This window comes from Balaenoptera acutorostrata, chromosome 3, assembly GCF_949987535.1.
Source record: "Balaenoptera acutorostrata chromosome 3, mBalAcu1.1, whole genome shotgun sequence".
NCBI classification, from domain to species: Eukaryota; Metazoa; Chordata; class Mammalia; order Artiodactyla; family Balaenopteridae; genus Balaenoptera; species Balaenoptera acutorostrata.
Window position 1 is genome coordinate 28,048,786 of NC_080066.1, and position 19,128 is coordinate 28,067,913.

The window sequence follows — 19,128 nt, forward strand, 5'->3', positions numbered from 1 at the left end:
ATCGCTTTAGTTCAAGTTTACACTTTTCATAAGGTTGCTATTAGTTCAATTTGCTTCCACTGGCCATATTTTATATTAAAGTGGAATTTTGTAACAACATGTTTAAAAGACAAAAACCACAGAATATATAGGTTTCTCGAAAATCCTTTCCTACGATAAAGGACCATCCAGCAGCAGGTCGTTACCATCTAAATTCAAGTCTTGCAACAACTGATAGAAAGACCCCCAGGGAGCTGGTGGGGGGCAGCCACGGGCGTCTGAGAACAGGTGTGAGCCGGAGCTACCCTCACGGCTGTTCGGCTTCGCCTCGAGCCCCTGACCCTCCTCTGTAAAGTGGGGATCGATACAAACCCTCGCAGATGGTTGTCACGAGCAGTGCACAAAACCACCTATGTCAAAAGTGGAGCTGTGCCTGGCACGTAGGATGGCGGAATGAATGTTATTCTTATTATCGTTATTGTTATTATTTGAGGCACGAATGTAAGTGCTGAGGTGGCGACTGTAAGATCTGCATCATCACCAGCAGCAAATACCTCTGGGACAGTTAAGCAGGCAGAATGTAGGCACTCAAAGCTCTCTGAGGGGATGGGGAGACGAATGGGGGAGGCAGAGCCCCACGAGAGTAATGTGCGCGGAGACAGAGACACACCCTCCCGGGCCAGCTCCTCCAGCAGCCCACTCCACTCCTTCCGGAAGATATTGGCCCCGGTGAGACTCCCGTCCCCGCCGATCACACACAGGTTGGTGATGCCCAGCTGAACCAAGTTATGAGCAGCCTTCAAGCGGCCTTCCCGAGAACGGAAGTCCTTGCAACGGGCGCTGCCAATAATGGTCCCTCCCTGGAAAAGAAATAAAACCGTGTTTATCTATTTCCTCCCGTTTGGACAGATTGGCGCATGTGAGTGCTGATGTAAAAACACAGGACTTTCAAAGCCTAGGTTTCCCTCCTTGTAATCTTTTGAATCGATCAACTGTGAAAGTTTAGAGTTTTCCCATTTTTAGCTCTATCCCAGAATTCAATGGCTAAAGACGCTGCATCATTCCCAAGGGGAACAGAGTAGGGGACGGAAACAAGGATGAACGGCAGCCATCAGCTAAATGCGCGGAGCAGAAGAGTCTGCAAGGTAACAACAGCCGCCCCGTGGGGAAGGTGTGCAGCACAGGGAGGGCGGGGCCCCGCGCACTCTCTGAGCCTAAGACGGGCCCACGGCCGGTCAACAGCCACAGCCAGAGAAGCACCGTGCCCAGCGGCCCCAGGTAATAAGACTCCCCTTCTGTTAGTCAGGGCTCCCCACAAGTGCCAGCAAAACAGAAATCTGTGAGCCAAAGGGATTTATTTTTTGCACGAGATCTGCCCCACCCCTCCCTGCCCACACCCCTTTTTCAAGGTTAAATCTTAGTTGGATGATCCAAACTTCTGGGAGAGAGAAATCATGATTTTTCATACTTTGTTTTTCAAAAGCAAAGGATCCCTAGTTGTATTTAGAAAAATGCAGGATGCCTTTACACAAGCCCTGCACACACTGATAAAACTTCAGTTTGTGCATGACCTTCCAAGTGCACGCCCGCTTCATAAAGCAAGGTGCCCATCCACAGAAGTGATCCTGGGTTAATGATGACGGTCAGTGTGACAGGGGCGATGTCAGGACCTGGCACAGTACCGGGAAGTCTGGGTAGAAGGTGCAGCGTGCAGAGCAAAGATAAGCCAGTCCTCTGAACTTTGATTTGACCAAGAGCGATTAGAGGGTCACATAATTTCTATCAACGGGAAGTCAGCAACCCATAAACATTGAGGAGATAACATGGACAGGGCCCCAGGAATGAAACCCAGGACCGAGTGGGTTGCAAAGAAGTGGACACCAGTCTCTCTCTCTCTCTCACATACACACACACACACACAAACACACACACACACCCCTACCATACTTGTATTTCCTATCTTTCTTCACAATCACCATAGCAGAATGGAAATGCTCTCCTCACACGTGGGTTTCCTGTCTGGAATTCAGATGACAATGTCCTGATTTTTTGCAAATATTACTCTGCCTAAGTATCCACGGTTGTCCAACCTTCCTTCAGCCTCTTCCCAGGAGTAGTAGAGCAAAAAGCCTCAAGTGCAGACTTATAAGTCTGTGACCGGCATTTCAACTCACACCCCACTAGCATCTGCCCCCGTCCCCCGAGCTTTACTGAGATGCAACTGACACACAACATTTTTAAGTTTAAGGTGCACATTGTGATGATTTGATACATGTATGTATTGTGAAATGATGACCACCATAAGGTTAGTTAATACATCTATCAATCCACATAGCTACCTTTTTGTGGTGAGAACTTTCAAATATATCATACAGCATGGTTAATATTTTTAAAGGTATAGAACATGATAACTCAATATTGGTGCACATTGTGAAATGATCACCACGATCAAACTAATTAACACCTCCATCACCTCACCTGGTTATGTGTGTGTGTGTATGTGTGGTGAGAACATTACTCTCTTAGCAACTTGCAAGTATATAATACGGTAGTGTTAACTACAGTCACCACGCTGTACATTAGATCCAGAACTTATTCATCTTATAACTGGAAGCTTGTGTCCTTTGACCAGCACTTCTGCAACCCCCCCAGTCCCTGGCAACCACCATTCTACTCTGTTTCTCTTGAGTTTGCCTTTTTTAGATCCATGTATCAGTGAGATCATGCGGGGTTTGTCTTTCTGTGTCTGGCTTGTTTCATGTAACATAATGTCCTCAATGTTGTCCTACATTGCTGGACTTCCTCTTTTATGGCCAAATAATATTCCATTTATCTCTATATACCATATTTTTTCATCCTTTCTTCTGTTGCACTAGCACCTTCAGAGGGAATGGGACCGATCTCTTGTCTTTCAATTAAAAAAATACTCAACATGAGTCACACACGAATACATACATTTCAAAAGATCAAATCGCAAGTAAAGAGCTTTTCATGAAGTCCATTCCTTCCATGTAATCTCTTTATTTCTCAACTGACTTGGAGTCTTCACTAAGCTACACTGTTCCAGGAATTTATTAGGCATGAAATATTCAGGCAAGAGGTTCCTTTGAGCTCCACGTGAGCAACTGTTTCGCCTGAAGTGGTGATTACTTCATCCTTGTGCACACCAAGGAAATCAGCCTTCTCTGGGTCAGGGCAGAAAAGGGATGCTGTGTTCCCACTAAATCCATAGCCCCTGCAGGCTGCCAGTCGGGATCTTTCCCATGCTTTGTTACACTGATGCCAAATGACTCCCAAAACCCAGCAGGCAAGGAGATTTGCCACTAAACACACAGCACCAACAAACCAAAACTGCCTCAACGTTAATCTGCTCTAAAAAAAGATACCAGATCCCCTTCAAGTGCCACTAGCCATCACATGTAACTTTTTCTTGCAAGGATAATTCCTCAGTGTGCATGGTGTAGAGCTTCTTAAAAATTTTAATTAAATGGCAAATTAAGAATGTTTTCTTTCCATGTGAGTAGATATGAGTGATGCCAGGCAGCACTTTAACCTGTTGTGGGTATTACTGGAGCATAAGCACAAGAGGTTTCAAACCAAAGAGTTACTCAGAGAAAGAAGCAGGATGGCAGCTCAGCACGTACCACTTGCAGGATGCTGGAGACACTTTCCCAGTCGGCTTCCACAATGTTGCTGCCACCGTCCACCATGCCCTGGTAACCCTGGGGGAGGGAAGGAACATCTTTTTAAGACTGGGTTCAACTGTGTTGAGACATTAATTGATCCATGAGTTACGTAAAATGGAAACTCCGATGACAATGAATCCAAACTCCTAAGAGCCCCACGGTGAGAAGACACAGCGTAATACTAGTGCTCCTTCCAAGTGGTACATTGTGGGAAAGCCTCTTAAGTTTCAACTCCAACACTGGGAATTTCCACCCAGACTCATCCAGAGTAGCACAGGGAGTCAGATAGTTTGCCTGGTGTCTACTGGCTCCTGAGAGATTGAAAAGGGACGTATTTACCCTAACACTGTTGGTGACTCAACACAAACTCACGGAGAGCAGCGGTGTCAATCACACCGCGTACAGGAAAGCATCTGCCGGGTAATCCGCGACTCTCCACACACATGAAATAGGGTTTAAAAGCACAGCTGGATGTCACCCATCCTCATCTGCCTTACCTTCCAACTAGTGCCAGTTTACTACACTGAGGGGAGACCCTGAGTGAATCTGGACGGCGATGCACATTTGACCAAAGACAATTACATTTCAACTCTAAATGCATCTCATTCTCCCCACAGAATGTACAAGATCAAGAATGATCCTGCGCCACAGCTAAGACTTGGCACGGCCAAATAAATAAATAAATACTTTTTTTTTTTTAAAACAAAGGAATGACAGAAATGTTCATTTGCGTCTCTATCTATGTGACTCAACTTCCAGGGCATTTACCCCTGAAAAGGAATAGGCATTAGCCATTTAGGAAAGTTTATCATAAAAGATTATTGTTGTGGATTCCTATCTCCCGCCTACTGAAAGTCAAGAGGGAAGGAAAAAAAGGAATATAGATTTTTAAAAATGGAACAGCCCATGGAGTATGGAGCAAAAATTAATCAACAGTGCAGCCACTTTTATGGGTGACCAATTTGCATATTTATAAGTGTAAAATTTCCAACAAAATATAATACACATTATATATGATATATAACATTATAATTCTTATGTATAACACTATGTTATATAACCTAACACTAGATTATAGACATATTTATTATTTATATAGTTCATATATCATATACACATATTATATATCATAAACTTTTATACATTCTATAAATGAACCTGCTCTCAGCTTCTCCCTTTTCTATTTGATTCCATGCTCTTTCCCTTTCCTAGCTGTCACACATATTAACACAAGACTATACACACATGCACATATGTATTTATATATTGATACATTATATATAATAACTATCATACATTATATACAGTATAATTATATTACACACATTATATATAATTATAATACATATAATATCAATATTGTATAGAAATACATCTATACCCACGTGTGTGTGTACAGTCTAGTGCTACGCACGTGACAGATGCTCCCTCGGCCTCACGACGGGCTGGGACAGGGACTCCCACGGCCTGGCCTTCACGGAGAAGCAGTGGAACTTCCTCCAGACACACCTCGGTCCAACTCTAAGATCACTTTTATCTTTCTGTCCCCATCTCCCTTCTTTCTGGAAACCGTAGACGGTGTACATTTTTAGCATGTTCCATTTAAAGTACCGAGCCTGGCGTGGCTATTACCGTGGAGGGCAAGGGTGACAAGCGCGAGTGTGATGTGATCCAGCACCCCCATCCCCCGAGAGGGAGCGCTTATCAGAGGTGTTGTTGAAGTCGTATCCCAGCATGTAAGCTACCTGGGACGGGCTGGCCCGCAGACCACCCTGCCGCACCAGGAGCGGCCGCAAAAGCAGGTCCTCTCCTAAGTGGCCCCCAGGGAGCTTCTTTCCACAGAATATTAAAAATAGGTAGACAGACAGATGATAGGCAGCTAGACAGTGGCGGACAGATAACCGACGGTAGGTGACAGGTGACGCGGATCAGAGATACTGGCAGAGGATAGACGGGAGAGAGAGGGAGAATGTGGCCGTAGGGCTGCCCTTTCAGCGACCTCTCCCTCCTCCAGACTCCCAGGCCCCTGGTGGGAATGACGCTCACCCTGCGTGCACAGGGCAACTGAACAAACCAGTCAGTGGACTTTCGTTTCTAAGATGCCTGGGAGGCAGGGAAGGAGCAGGCGAGCAGCCCCAGGGCCTGGGGCCAAGTTTCAGACCCTCGACCGCTGTGCTGACATGCACCCTGCGGGGAGGGGTGATGTTTAATCATCCAAACCCAAGTGCTTCTGAGAATGAGAGGAAACTTGACGGTAATTCAGTCCGAACAGCCAGCACGAACCCAGAACCCAGACCGACTCTGGCAGAGCAGGATGTGGGAACTGGGCTGACCCAAAGGCCTTGACAAAACAGAAAGTGAAAATCTTCTCATGCCCTCACGCTGAGAGCCGCCGGGGAGATTTCTGCACACTCAGCCACTAGGTAAATAAAGAGACTAGGGAACCAGTCCCCTAGTCTCTCACAAGGATGCTCGCAAGGATGATGTCGACATAGCTACAGGGTCAGGGACTGCCGTGGGGCTGTGTCAGCCGTGCAGGTGACAGCACCAACTTCTAGATGATTCCTGCAGCACCCGTTCCTCAGCCAAACACCACGGACGGTTAGCTGCTTAATACCTGCCCTGTGGGGAATGGAAACATTTCCTTTCCCTTGATTATTTCTGAGAATTTCAATATGGATTTAATAAAAACATTTGCAAATCCCTTTGCTCCTACAGTGAGAACACGGCAAACTGTTCTACAAACCGTAACGCTTATCCTGAGAAGTAAAATGTTCTCCAGAAACAATCTGCTTATTTTGTGTAGCCTAAATACATACAATAAAGAAAGTGACTAAGAAAGTGGATGATTTTGCGAGGGTTGCACTCAAAGCAGCTCTCTATTGCGCCCATGGGCTGGGTCATAGGAAATGACTCACTCTGTAATTTGTGAAGTTGTTAGGCCCATGGAACATCTGAGGAATAACTACCAACTACAGTTTTAAGTTGTCTTTTGCTAACATAGAAGATGTTACTAAGTGAGGGAGACTAGTTTTACACAAATGTACCATGATTTATAAATTCAGAGATTTTTCAAGTCTCCTTAGAAGGTTGAACACTCATTCTGACGCAGCCAGAGCCCAAAATGCTTTCTCAAATTCTGTTTCAGGATCTGCCTTCCGAGCCAGTTCTATGATTCACACAAGAAAGGCAAACCATAAAACCTTGGAAGCCACGCTTAGTTTTGGACCAAAAGTAACACTGTCTTGTTGGTCCTGGTTCATAAGGTGACCCCAGGAGACCCTCGGCTGGTTGTATCAAATCCAGCGCTGATCCGTCTAAGAACATGCCAGAGGCTCTGAAAACATCTTGACTTCTTGCCTGGGATGGTTTTGAGCAAAACAGGCACAGTCTCCCAACTGATTATGTAGGAGACGGTGCCACTTGTAGGGGTATTTATAGGCATTTGTTAAATCTGTTCTAAATAGGGTAAGAGCTAGTCCACCTGTGGGTGGCTTGGTCTTATAAGAAATCTCAGGTGTATTGTTTAAAATTAAAGACCCAGAGGGAAATTACGGTCTTGTGCTATGGCAAAGTTGGCTTTTTAAAAAAATTTATTTTTAATTTATCTCATTTTTATTTTTTTCTGAGAGAGAAATTACAGTTTTATGCTATAACAAAGTTGGCTTTAAAAATTTTTTTAATTTATCTTATTTTCATTTTTTCTGGGAGGTATATATCTGTATATAATTATGGTATCACTAGTGTTTGCATTTGTCCAGACTCAAACCGTACATATTTACTATGCACCGTCCTTTGTATATCGATTATACCTTAATAAAACTTAAAAAAGATATTCGGAATATATACCAATTGAAGACAAAGGTGAAGGTGAAAGAAAATTACTGGTATTTTAACTCTGCCTGATGGCAACTTTGCCTTCATTTTTCTGATTACTTTCAAAGAGACGAGGTCTAATAGCCGGCCTCTAGTCCTTTCTACTTACAGCCCACTGATTAGTTGAATTAAATACAGAAGCTTTAAGGCCAGTTCTCGCACTGAAGCCAGGTAAGATGCTTCTGCTCTGTTCAGTCTTGGCTTTTCGTTTCAGAAAAGTGTCGGACGGGTCCCTATGTCTTCTCAACTTAGTGATGCTTTTCCCGAATCCTGGATTCTTCAGTCAGCAACTCTGTTTGAATGTCAAGCATTCCAAGGACCAGAGGAAACAATCGCTAAAAAGATAACAGTATCTAGAAAACACTTTTGAAGTGTGTTATCACTGACATTCAGAGACTTCTCCAGGGGTTCCAAGTAAATACCTGTGTTTGTTTCCTACAGAATGAAGCTTTTCCAAGTTAATTCCTTAATAAATAAACTTTTCGCTTATAGGATTTAAGAGCCAGCACACAGAGAGGTTGGCTCTGAACTGCTCAAGGGTTAGTAAGTACATTGTGCAGAGCCAGGTGTGGGTGCAAGAGAGGCAGGTGGTGACGGCTCTCCATGTTGATGGTTTTCAAGGTTTGGGGATCATGAGTTTATTCAGCACATAGGAGACTCACGCGCAGAACCTCAGATCACACACTTCCTCCCTCACCCAGAGCCTGCTCGGCCCCCACTAGGTTCTAAATGCACACACGCTCTGGTCCAGGGAACCAAGTCCCCCCTGCTCGCTGATTTCACAGCTTTGGGGAAAATGCCTTTGGGTTTGTCCCTGGTGAGATTTGGTCAACTCCAAACTTCTGAACGGGTTACAACACTACGAGTCATGATACAGCCCTGAACTTTGTGCTTTTGGAAACCCAATGATTTATTGAGCCCTCTGGTGCTATTAGATTTCTTTAAGCCAAAGCTCATAATACACAGTTCCTGGTATGTTATAAACCGAAAGTCACAGCAGGACAAAGCCAGTCGCAGAAGCCAGCGCTCTTATCTCACAGTGAATTATGTACTTAATTAGTGGTATCAGCTGGCAGGGCAGAGGCAGGGAGGGAGATGGTCTTTTTTGCAACTTGGGCACTAAAATGGTACCTAGAACTAGATGGTCTAAGCCCAAGGCAGATGTTGACGGTGTGAGGATCAAGGCAGATCACACGGGAAGGATTCAGCTGGACCTGGCAGAGAGCAGGCATGCAGTTAAAAGGGTGCTCAGGGCCGTAACAGTTCACTCTTCCAGGCGCGCACCAGCCAGCCTGCCGCCGAGAAAGTAGGTCTTGCCCTGCATTCCCCAGGTCATCCACCTTTTGTGAATTAATTTAAAGAACTCAACCAATCCAGCAAGGAGCACGTCAGCCAAAGGGCCAGGCGGCACCGCCTCTCTCCCAGCTGCACAGCGAAGCTTCTACCTATAGCTTCCGGCGTCACTGTTATTATTTTTAGATGGGCAGTTAGTGGTTAAGGAGTTCTGTCTTTAAAGAAGTGAAAATGCAGAAATGGTACGTGTAAAACCTCAAGGAAATGAGACAACGTGATTCTGGTCACCTCTCTTGGCCTTCACGGAACTATTGGGGGGGGGGGCAGGTGAGGGTGGTGACCGCAGGCGAGAGCAAAGGGGTGACAAAGCCAGACACGTCCCCAAAGTTGACCTTCTAACCTGCTCTCTGTGCGGATGGGTGGCTTTACCATCTGTCCTGCCCACACATCCCAGGATCACAGGACACCCAGCAAAGCCACCTGCGTCTCCCTCCCTCCCTCCTGCTCGAATCCCCTGCAGGGACGAGCCCGGGCTGCAGACAGAAGAGCGGAGGTGGTGGTGGGATGAACTGGGAGATTGGGATTGAGATATATACACTAATATGTATAAAATAAATAACTAATAAGAACCTGCTGGATAAAAAAATAAATAAAATAAAATTCAAAAAAAGAGAAGAGCGGAACCTCGGCTTCTGGGCAGGATGGCCCATGCTGCCCTCGCTGGGAAAGTGGGTTTTTGTTGTCGTTTGGTCACAATGTGACATTTCTCACTTGAAAAATTGTGAAAGCGGGCAGTTCACCATATACAAGAAGAAAAATAACGTGCCTTTGTGGCAAACAGAGGCAAGGAAGGGAGACAGGGTACCAGTCTATTAACTGACAACTAAAGCTTGCTCATCATCGTAGGATGCCAGGCTGGGATGCTCAGGGCCCTGACCGAGGGCAGCTCAGATTCCAGGCTGGTCCGAGAGGGACCCAGGGCTCCCGTGAGAAAGCTGCTCACTGGACCTCCTGTGATGGCCGAGGAGACCAGAACGTTAGCTCCCGGTCTTGTTCTGATGTCCCTGTTCTTTCACAGTAGGAAGTCCTGACTCCCCTCACCCATTTAGAATGTGTTGTTTGTAATAAGATTAGCTGCTGAAAATGATGCTTTACTCCTAGCCTTTCTTCCATGGGTGATGATGGGTGGGCCTGATATTCACAGCTGCTGGGCTTGAGGAGGGCCAAGCCGTTAAGAGTTCTTTTAAAGAGGAAAGACTTTTAAGTTAGTCATAGTTAAAGAGCTATAATAAGAATGATGACTTCTTTTAATCTGCAGGAAAATCTGCACCTAATAGGATGTTGAACCTGCATATTAACTGAAACACATCTAGACTATTTCTGTAGCCGAGATCAGAGCAGCAGGTAAGTTAAGGATTCTCCCCACCCTGCTTCTCATCCACCTAAACCTGGGACAGTCCCCCCTGAGCATAGTCTTTTGCAAAAGGTATGTAATGTACTCGCCCTCACTGTCTCCAAGAAGCAGAAGCACCTGTAAGTTTCTAAGGAAAACCCCTATCTTAAAAGGAAAAAAACAGAAATAAATCTACAACTGGCTTGGTAGGTGGAAAGAATGGGTTAATCCACACCCCGCCCCATCCCTCCCCGGAATGGCGCCCAAGGGCTGGCATGTATCACACGTAGACTTGTCCCAGATTTACAGCAGGCCTGGTGGCAGCCAGACAGAACAAATCCCGTGCCAGACCTTTAGCAGAAATACCAGTGTTTTCCGATCAATATGCTTCCCACACGCTTTCTACTCAAGAAAAAGCCAAAAAACCTCCACTGAAATAATTGATGCTGACCTGTTTAACTGTTTTGATGTTGGTAACCTGGAAAGCTCTAACTGAACTTAGAAACTAGAATAAGGATGGACAAATGTGTTGGATAAATTACCAAATGATGCTTTAAAAAGAAAAAAAAAACACAAAACCAAACGTCTTCTAAATTCGAGCCCCAGTGGGTATAGGATGGTGGTCCCCAAGTAGAAGACATCTGCTGACATCTGGAGACATTTCTGGCTGTCACTGCTGTGGGCTCGGGGGGGGGTCCTGGCTTCCGGTGGGCAGAGGCTCTAACCAGGGTGCACAGCCCAGCACCTCCACCCCCCAGATCCTCCAGCTGCAGATGCCAACACTGCCGCGGCCAGGAAGGAAGCCGTGCCCGACGGGACGTGACCCAGACCGCAGACATGTGGACGTCCACAGTCCTGAGACGGTCCACAGGGAAGTGATACACCCGAGTCCCCCGTTCTGCGCCTGGCAACAACCAGAGAAGTCGAAGGCACCTGCAGCATCATGGCCCCCTTGCCCGGTTTGTGCACAGACTTTTTCCAAGTGCAGGAAGGGCAAATATGATTTTCACCAGACAGATGAGGAAGCAGGGCCAGAAGGTTAACGTGTTGATTCCCAGCCATTGGCTACATAGATGGGTCCACAATCATTCCCCCAAACCCTAGGGGTGGGAGGTGTGCCAGAATTTGGAAGGCTGGGATTTTAAGAAGCAGTACGGACATTACGTGTCACCTGGCCCCGTCAGCAGCGTGAACAAGCCTCCCCATTCCCCTCCTCACGCCCCCACCCCCGCCCCCGCCGCCCCAGGGACAGTCACACTAGAGGGCGAGTCGGGGTTACATGCAGCTCCACCAAGGATTGCTGCCCAAAGGAGTTCGGGAAAAACTGGCAGATTTTAGAGATTTTTGGATTTCAGAATTACAGATGCTGAGTCGTTACACCTGTAGTGAAGGGATGATTGGATTTAGGGAGATAATGTGGATACTGTCAGTGCCCAGGCCCTGGGTTGAGTGAGCCCTGAGGCAAGGCTGACACTGAGGACCCCCTTCCATGGGGACGTAAACAACAGGCCCCGTTCACTAGAATCACTCTCTTTTTGGGGTGGGGGAGGGGTGTCACGAGAAGCACGGCATCACCTCCTAACACGTGATTTCGGTTCAACTGTGTCCACCTCTAGGCTGTTTCTATTTCCCTCCAGAACATACGAACCTCAACGTTCTGACCATTCCTAGGACCGACCCACAAAGGCTGTGCTCAGCTGGATGCCCTGAGATGCCCATAAAGCGGTTTTCATGAGAATCAGAATCACTCTGATGCTACTCCACGCAAGGGTTCTCTCTGGCATCTTCCTGACGGAGGAACCACAGAATTCCCTGCTCCCTTAAAGGGGGTGTACCTGTTCAGACTCAGGACGCCTTGCAGCCCACCTGAGGGAGGGCAGGAAGCGGGGCTCCCACCGACCGACCGTCCCCTCACCCCCACTCACCCTCATCCTGAGAGGACGTGAAGAGTGCGGCCCCAGGACATCAGGAATAAGATCCCCGTTACCCATGAGCAAAGTGGGCCCAGGAGCCCTTTCTGGTTGGCAACGTGGGAATAAATCTGGCTCCTCTGTGTCGAGATTTCTCCAAAGTGAGCCCAAATGTTCTTAAAAGGGAGTCCAAGTGTTGGTAGGCTCAGGCCCACCTGATGCAACCCCCACCAACTCCTTCATTCTGAAATGTGCAAAGTCTGGTAGGTATGAGTCAAAATACACCAAAATGTCCCCAGAATACAGACACAGCCGCAGGACACAGTGCCAATAAAAAACTAAAACCAAAACAAAACAAAAACAACAAAACTCTTTGATCTGAGAAAGATGATGTAAAGTTGACCAGGCACTACGTTGGTTCCAGTACCCACAGATGCCCCACCCCCCCACCCCTCCCACCGACTTTCATGCCAAACACAGATGCAGCCCTTGGTTTAAGGCAGGGCATCACCGGCTCTCGGCATCCCTGACGCATCCTGCGCCACGTGGGATGTTGAGCAGCATCCCTGGCCCACGAGATGCCAGGGGCACCACCAGCCCCCTAGTAATGGGGCGATCAAAAACTGTCTCCAAGGCACCAGTGTCTGGGGGTGAGACATGCCCCCATCACTGGTTTGATGGGGGTGTAAGCTCCCATCTCAGCCCCGCCAGTGCTGAGAAGTGACGCAGAGAAAGTGAACCGCCCACAACCAGTCCGGTTCTTCAGTGAAGTAACTCAACTGACTTCCTTCCCTTCCCTCCCGGATCTGCAAGGTGGTCTTGAAGATCAAGTGAGTCACTGTAGGGATGGAACTACACCCCCGCCAGGAAGGCAACAAGAAGGGCAGCGGGCCAGGTGATCAAAGGTTTCCTGGGGAACAGGCTGCAAACCGGAAGCCTAAGGACATTTGTCTACTGCGAGTCTGAAAGCATTTTGTTACTCGGAACAGGAAAGCCTGATCTAAGGGTGCTCCACCCTCAGATGTTTAAAGCACGTTCACTCATCAGGTCAGGCTGGGGTGCCTTCTCTCAATTTCTAAGGCAGAGCAACCCCTCCCCAAAGTAAAATGAAACAAAAAGGCAGAGGAAACTGTATGTCAGGCATACTCTCCAGCAGCAGGAAAAGAATCAGCTTCAAGGTCAGAGGAAGGGGAAGAAGCAAGGTATGCGAGCTCTTCACGGCAGCTAACGTGCTCCCTCCATGTTAGTGGTGGGGCCATGGCTGCCAGGCGAGGCCCAGGACAGATGGGTACCAGGGCAATTTGACCCTAAATACATCCGAATAGAAAACGACAAAACTATAGTTCTGGAAAGGTTTTGATAAGACCCACTGTTTCAACATTGCCCAAATCAGATGAATACAAACCCCAAGCCCACAGAAACACAGTTTTAAAAAGCAAACCGGGAGGAGGAACCAAGATGGCGGAGTAGAAGGACGTGCTCTCACTCCCTCTTACAAGAACACCAGAATCACAACTAGCTGCTGGAAAATCATCGACAGGAAGACACTGGAACTCACCAAAAAAGATACCCCACATCCAAAGACAAAGGAGAAGCCACAATGAGATGGTAAGAGGGGCGCAATCACAGTAAAATCAAATCCCATAACTGCTGGGTGGGTGACTCACAGACTGGAGAACACTTATACCACAGAAGTCCACCCACTGGAGTGAAGGTTCTGAGCCCCACATCAGGCAGGCTTCCCAACCTGGGGGTCCGGCAATGGGAGGAGGAATTCCTAGAGAATCAGACTTTGAAGCCTAGTGGGAATTGATTGCAGGACTTTGACAGGACTGGAGGAAACAGAGACTCCACTCTTGGAGGGCACACGCAAAGTAGTGTGCACATCGGGACCCAGGGGCAGGAGCAGTGACCCCAGGGGAGACTGAACCAGACCTACCTGCTGGTGTTGGAGGGTCTCCTGCAGAGGCGGGGGGTGGGGGGGGCTGTGGCTCACCATGGGGACAAGGACATTGGTAGCAGAAGTTCTGGGAAGTACTCCTTGGTGTGAGCCCTCCCAGAGTCCGCCATTAGCACCACCAAAGAGCCCAGGTAGGCTCCAGTGTTGGATTGCCTGAGGCCAAACAACCAACAGGGAGAGAAGCCAACCCCACTCATCAACAGTCAAGTGGATTAAACTTTTACTGAGCTCTGTCCTCCAGAGCAACAGTCAGCTCTACCCACCACCAGTCCCTCCCCAAGCCTCTTAGATAGCCTCATCCACCAGAGGGCAGACAGCAGAAGCAAGAAGAAATACAATCCTGCAGCCTTGGAACAAAAACCACATTCACAGAGAGACAGACAAGATGAAAAGGCAGAGGGCTATGTACCAGATGAAGGAACAAGATAAAACCCCAGAAAAACAACTAAATGAAATGGAGATAGGCAACCTTCCAGAAAAAGAATTCAGAATAATGATAATGAAGATGATCCAGGACCTCGGAAAAACAATGGAGGCAAAGATGGAGAAGATGCAAGAAATGTTTAACAAAGACCTAGAAGAATTAAACATCAAACAAACAGAGATGAACAATACAATAACTGAAATGAAAACTACACTAGAAGGAATCAACAGCAGAATAACAGAGGCAGAAGAACAGATAAGTGACGTGGAAGACAGAATGGTGGAATTCACTGCTGCAGAATGGAATAAAGAAAAAAGAATGAAAAGAAACGAAGACAGCCTAAGAGACCTCTGAGACAACATTAAACCCAACAACGTTTGCATTATAGGGGTCCCAGAAGGAGAAGAGAGAAAGAAAGGACCAGAGAAAATATCTGAAGAGATTATAGTCGAAAACTTCACTAACATGGGAAAGGAAATAGCCACCCAAGTCCAGGAAGTGCAGAGACTCCCAGGCAGGATAAACCCAAGGAAAAACATGCTGAGACACCTAGTAATCAAACTGACAAAAATTAAAGACAAAAAAAAATTATTGAAAGCAGCAAGGAAAAAATGACAAATAACATACAAGGGAACTCCCATAAGGTTAACAGCTGATATCTCAGCAGAAACTCTACAAGCCAGAAGGGAGTGGCATGATATACTTAAAAGTGATGAAAGGGAAGAACCTACAACCAAGATTACTCTACCCAGCAAGGATCTCATTCAGATTCGATGGAGAAATCAAAAGCTTTACAGACAAGCAAAAGCTAAGAGAATTCAGCACCACCAAACCAGCTTTACAACAAATGTTAAAGAAACTTCTCTAAGTGGGAAACACAAGAGGAGAAAAGCATCTACAAAAACAAACCCAAAACAATTAAGAAAATGGTCATAGGAACATACATATCAATAATGACCTTAAACGTGAATGGATTAAAGGCTCCAACCAAAAGACACAGGCTTGCTGAATGGATACAAAAACAAGACCCATATATATGCTGTCTACAAGAGACCCACTTCAGACCTAGGGACACATAAAGACTGAAAGTGAGGGGATGGAAAAAGATATTCCATGCAAATGGAAATCAAAAGAAAGCTGGAGGAGCAATACTCATATCAGATAAAATAGACTTTAAAATAAAGAATGTTACAAGAGACAAGGAAGGACACTACATAATGGTCAAGGGATCAATCCAAGAAGAAGATATAACAATTATAAATATATATGCACCCAACATAGAAGCACCTCAATACATAAGGCAACTACTAACAGCTATAAAAGAGGAAATCGACAGTAACACAGTAATAGTGGGGGACGTTAACACCTCACTTACACCAATGGACAGATCATCCAAAATGAAAATAAATAAGGAAACAGAAGCTTTATATGACACAACAGACCAGATAGACTTGATATTTATAGGACATTCCATCCAAAAACAGCAGATTACACTTTCTTCTCAAGTGCACATGGAACATTCTCCAGGATAGATCACATCTTGGGTCACAAATCAAGCCTCAGTAAATTTAAGAAAATTGAAATCATATCCAGCATCTTTTCTGACCACAACGTTATGAGATTAGAAATGAATTACAGGGAAAAAACCATAAAAAACACAAACACATGGAGGCTAAACAATACGTTACTAAATAACCAAGAGATCACTGAAGAAATCAAACAGGAAATAAAAAAATACCTAGAGACAAATGACAATGAAAACATGACGATCCAAAACCTAAGGGATGCAGCAAAAGCAGATCTAAGAGGGAAGTTTATAGCTATACAAGCCTACCTCAAGAAACAAGAAAAATCTCAAATAAACCATCTAACATTACACCTAAAGGAACTAGAGAAAGAAGAATAAACAAAACCCAAAGTTAGCAGAAGGAAAGAAATCATAAAGATCAGAGCAGAAATAAATGAAATAGAAACAAAGAAAACAAGAGCAAAGATCAATAAAACTAAAAGCTGGTTCTTTGAGAAGATAAACAAAATTGATAAGCCATTAGCCAGACTCATCAAGAGGGAGAGGACTCAAATCAATAAAATCAGAAATGAAAAAGGAGAAGTTACAACAGACACTGAAGAAATACAAAGCATCCTAAGAGACTACCACAAGCAACTCTATGCCAATAAAATGGACAACCTGGAAGAAATGGACAGATTCTTAGAAAGGTATAACCTTCCAAGACTGAAGCAGGAAGAAACAGAAAATATGAACACACCAATCACAAGTAATGAAATTGAAACTGTGATTAAAAATCTTCCAACAAACTAAAGTCCAGGACCAGATGGCTTCACAGGTGAATTCATCAGACATTTAGAGAGGAGCTAACACCCATCCTTCTCAAACTCTTGCAAAAAATTGCAGAGGAAGGAACACTCCCAAACTCATTCTATGAGGCCACCATCACCCTGATACCAAAACCAGACAAAGATACTACAAAAAAAGAAAATTACAGACCAATATCACTGATGAATATAGATGCAAAAATCCTCAACAAAATACTAGCAAACAGAATCCAACAACACATTAAAAGGATCATGCACTGTGATCAAGTGGGGTTTATCCCAGGGATGCAAGGATTCTTCAATATATGCAAATCAATCAATGTGATACACCATACTAACAAACTGAAGAATAAAAACCATATGATCATCTCAATAGATGCAGAGAAAGCTTTTGACAAAAGTCAACACCCATTTAGGATAAAAACTCTCCAGAAAGTGGGCATAGAGGGAACCTACCTCAACATAATAAAGGCCATATATGACAAACCCACAGCAAACATCATTCTCAATGGTGAAAAACTGAAAGCATTTCCTCTAAGATTAGGGACAAGACAAGGTTGCCCACCCTCACCACTATTATTCAACATAGTTTTGGAATTCCTAGCCATGGCAATCAGAGAAGAAAAAGAAATAAAAGGAATACAAATTGGAAAAGAAGAAGTAAAACTGTCACTGTTTGCAGGTGACATGATACTATACACAGAATCCTAAAGATGCCACCAGAAAACTACTAGAGCTAATCAGTGAATTTGGTAAAGTTGCAGGATACAGAATTAATGCACAGAAATCTCTTGCATTCCTATACACTAATGATGAGAAATCTGAAAGAGAAATTAAGGAAACACTCCCATTTACCATTGCAAGAAAGAGAATAAAATACCTAGGAATAAACCTACCTAGGGAGACAAAAGACCTGTATGCAGAAAACTATAAGACACTGATGAAAGAAATTAAAGATGATACAAACAGATGGAGAGATATACCATGTTCTTGGATTGGGAGAATAAATATTGTGAAAATGACTATACTACCCAAAGCAATCTACAGATTCAATGAAATCCCTAGCAAGCTACCAATGGTATTTTTTACAGAACTAGAACAAAAAATCTTAAAATTTTTATGGAGACACAAAAGACCCCAAATAGCCAAAGCAGTCTTGAGGGAATAAAACAGAGCTGGAGGAATCAGACTCCCTGACTTTAGACTATACTACAAAGGTATAGTAATCAAGACAATATGGTACTGGCACAAAAACAGAAACATAGATCAATGGGACAAGATAGAAAGCCCAGAGATAAACCCACGCACCTATGGTCAACTAATCTATGACAAAGGAGGCAAAGATATACAATGGAGAAAAGACAGTCTCTTCAATAAGTGGTGCTGGGAAAACTGGATAGCTACATGTAAAAGAATGAAAGTAGAACACTCCGTAACACCACACACAAAAATGAACTCAAAATGGATTCGAGACCTAAATGTAAGACTGGACACTATAAAACTCTTAGAGGAAAACATAGGAAGAACACTCTTTGACATAAATCACAGCAATATCTTTTTTATCCACCTCCTAGAGCAATGGAAATAAAAACAAAAATAAACTAATGGGACCTAATGAAACTTCAAAGCTTTTGCACAGCAAAGGGAACCATAAACAAGACAAAAAGACAACCCTCAGAATAGGAGAAAGTATTCGCAAACGAATCAACAGACAAAGGATTAATCTGCAAAATATATAAACAGCTCATGCAGCTCAATATTAAAGAAACAAACAACCCAATCCAAAAATGGGCAGAAGACCTAAATAGACATTTCTCCAAAGAAGACATACAGATGGCCAAGAAGCACATGAAAAGCTGCTCAACATCACTAACTATTAGAGAAATGCAAATCAAAACTACAATGAGGTATCACCTCACACCAGTTAGAATGGGCATCATCAGAAAATCTACAAACAACAAATGCTGGAGAGGGTGTGGAGAAAAGGGAACCCTCTCACACTATTGGTGGGAATGTAAATTGATACAGCCACTATGGAGAACAGTATGGAGGTTCCTTAAAAAACTAAAAATAGAATTACCATATGATCCAGCAATCCCACTACTGGGCATATACCCAGAGAAAACCATAATTCAAAAAGACACATGCACCCCAATGTTCATTGCAGCACTGTTTACAATAGCCAGGTCATGGAAGCAACCTAAATGCCCATCGACAGACGAATGGATAAAGAAGATGTGGTACATATATACAATGGAATATTACTCAGCCAT

General features: G+C 44.7%; 1 protein-coding gene across 1 annotated transcript in view; it reads right to left on the minus strand.

Moving 5' to 3' along the window:
* PFKP (phosphofructokinase, platelet) overlaps window positions 1-19,128 on the minus strand; it is a 72,765-nt gene that overhangs the window by 36,539 nt on the left and 17,098 nt on the right. The window contains exons 3-4 of the mRNA XM_057544428.1: window positions 3,624-3,701; window positions 650-839 (exon numbers count right to left, since the gene is read on the minus strand). Of these exons, the coding sequence (XP_057400411.1) occupies window positions 650-839; window positions 3,624-3,701 (268 nt within the window). The remainder of the gene's footprint in view (window positions 1-649; window positions 840-3,623; window positions 3,702-19,128) is intronic.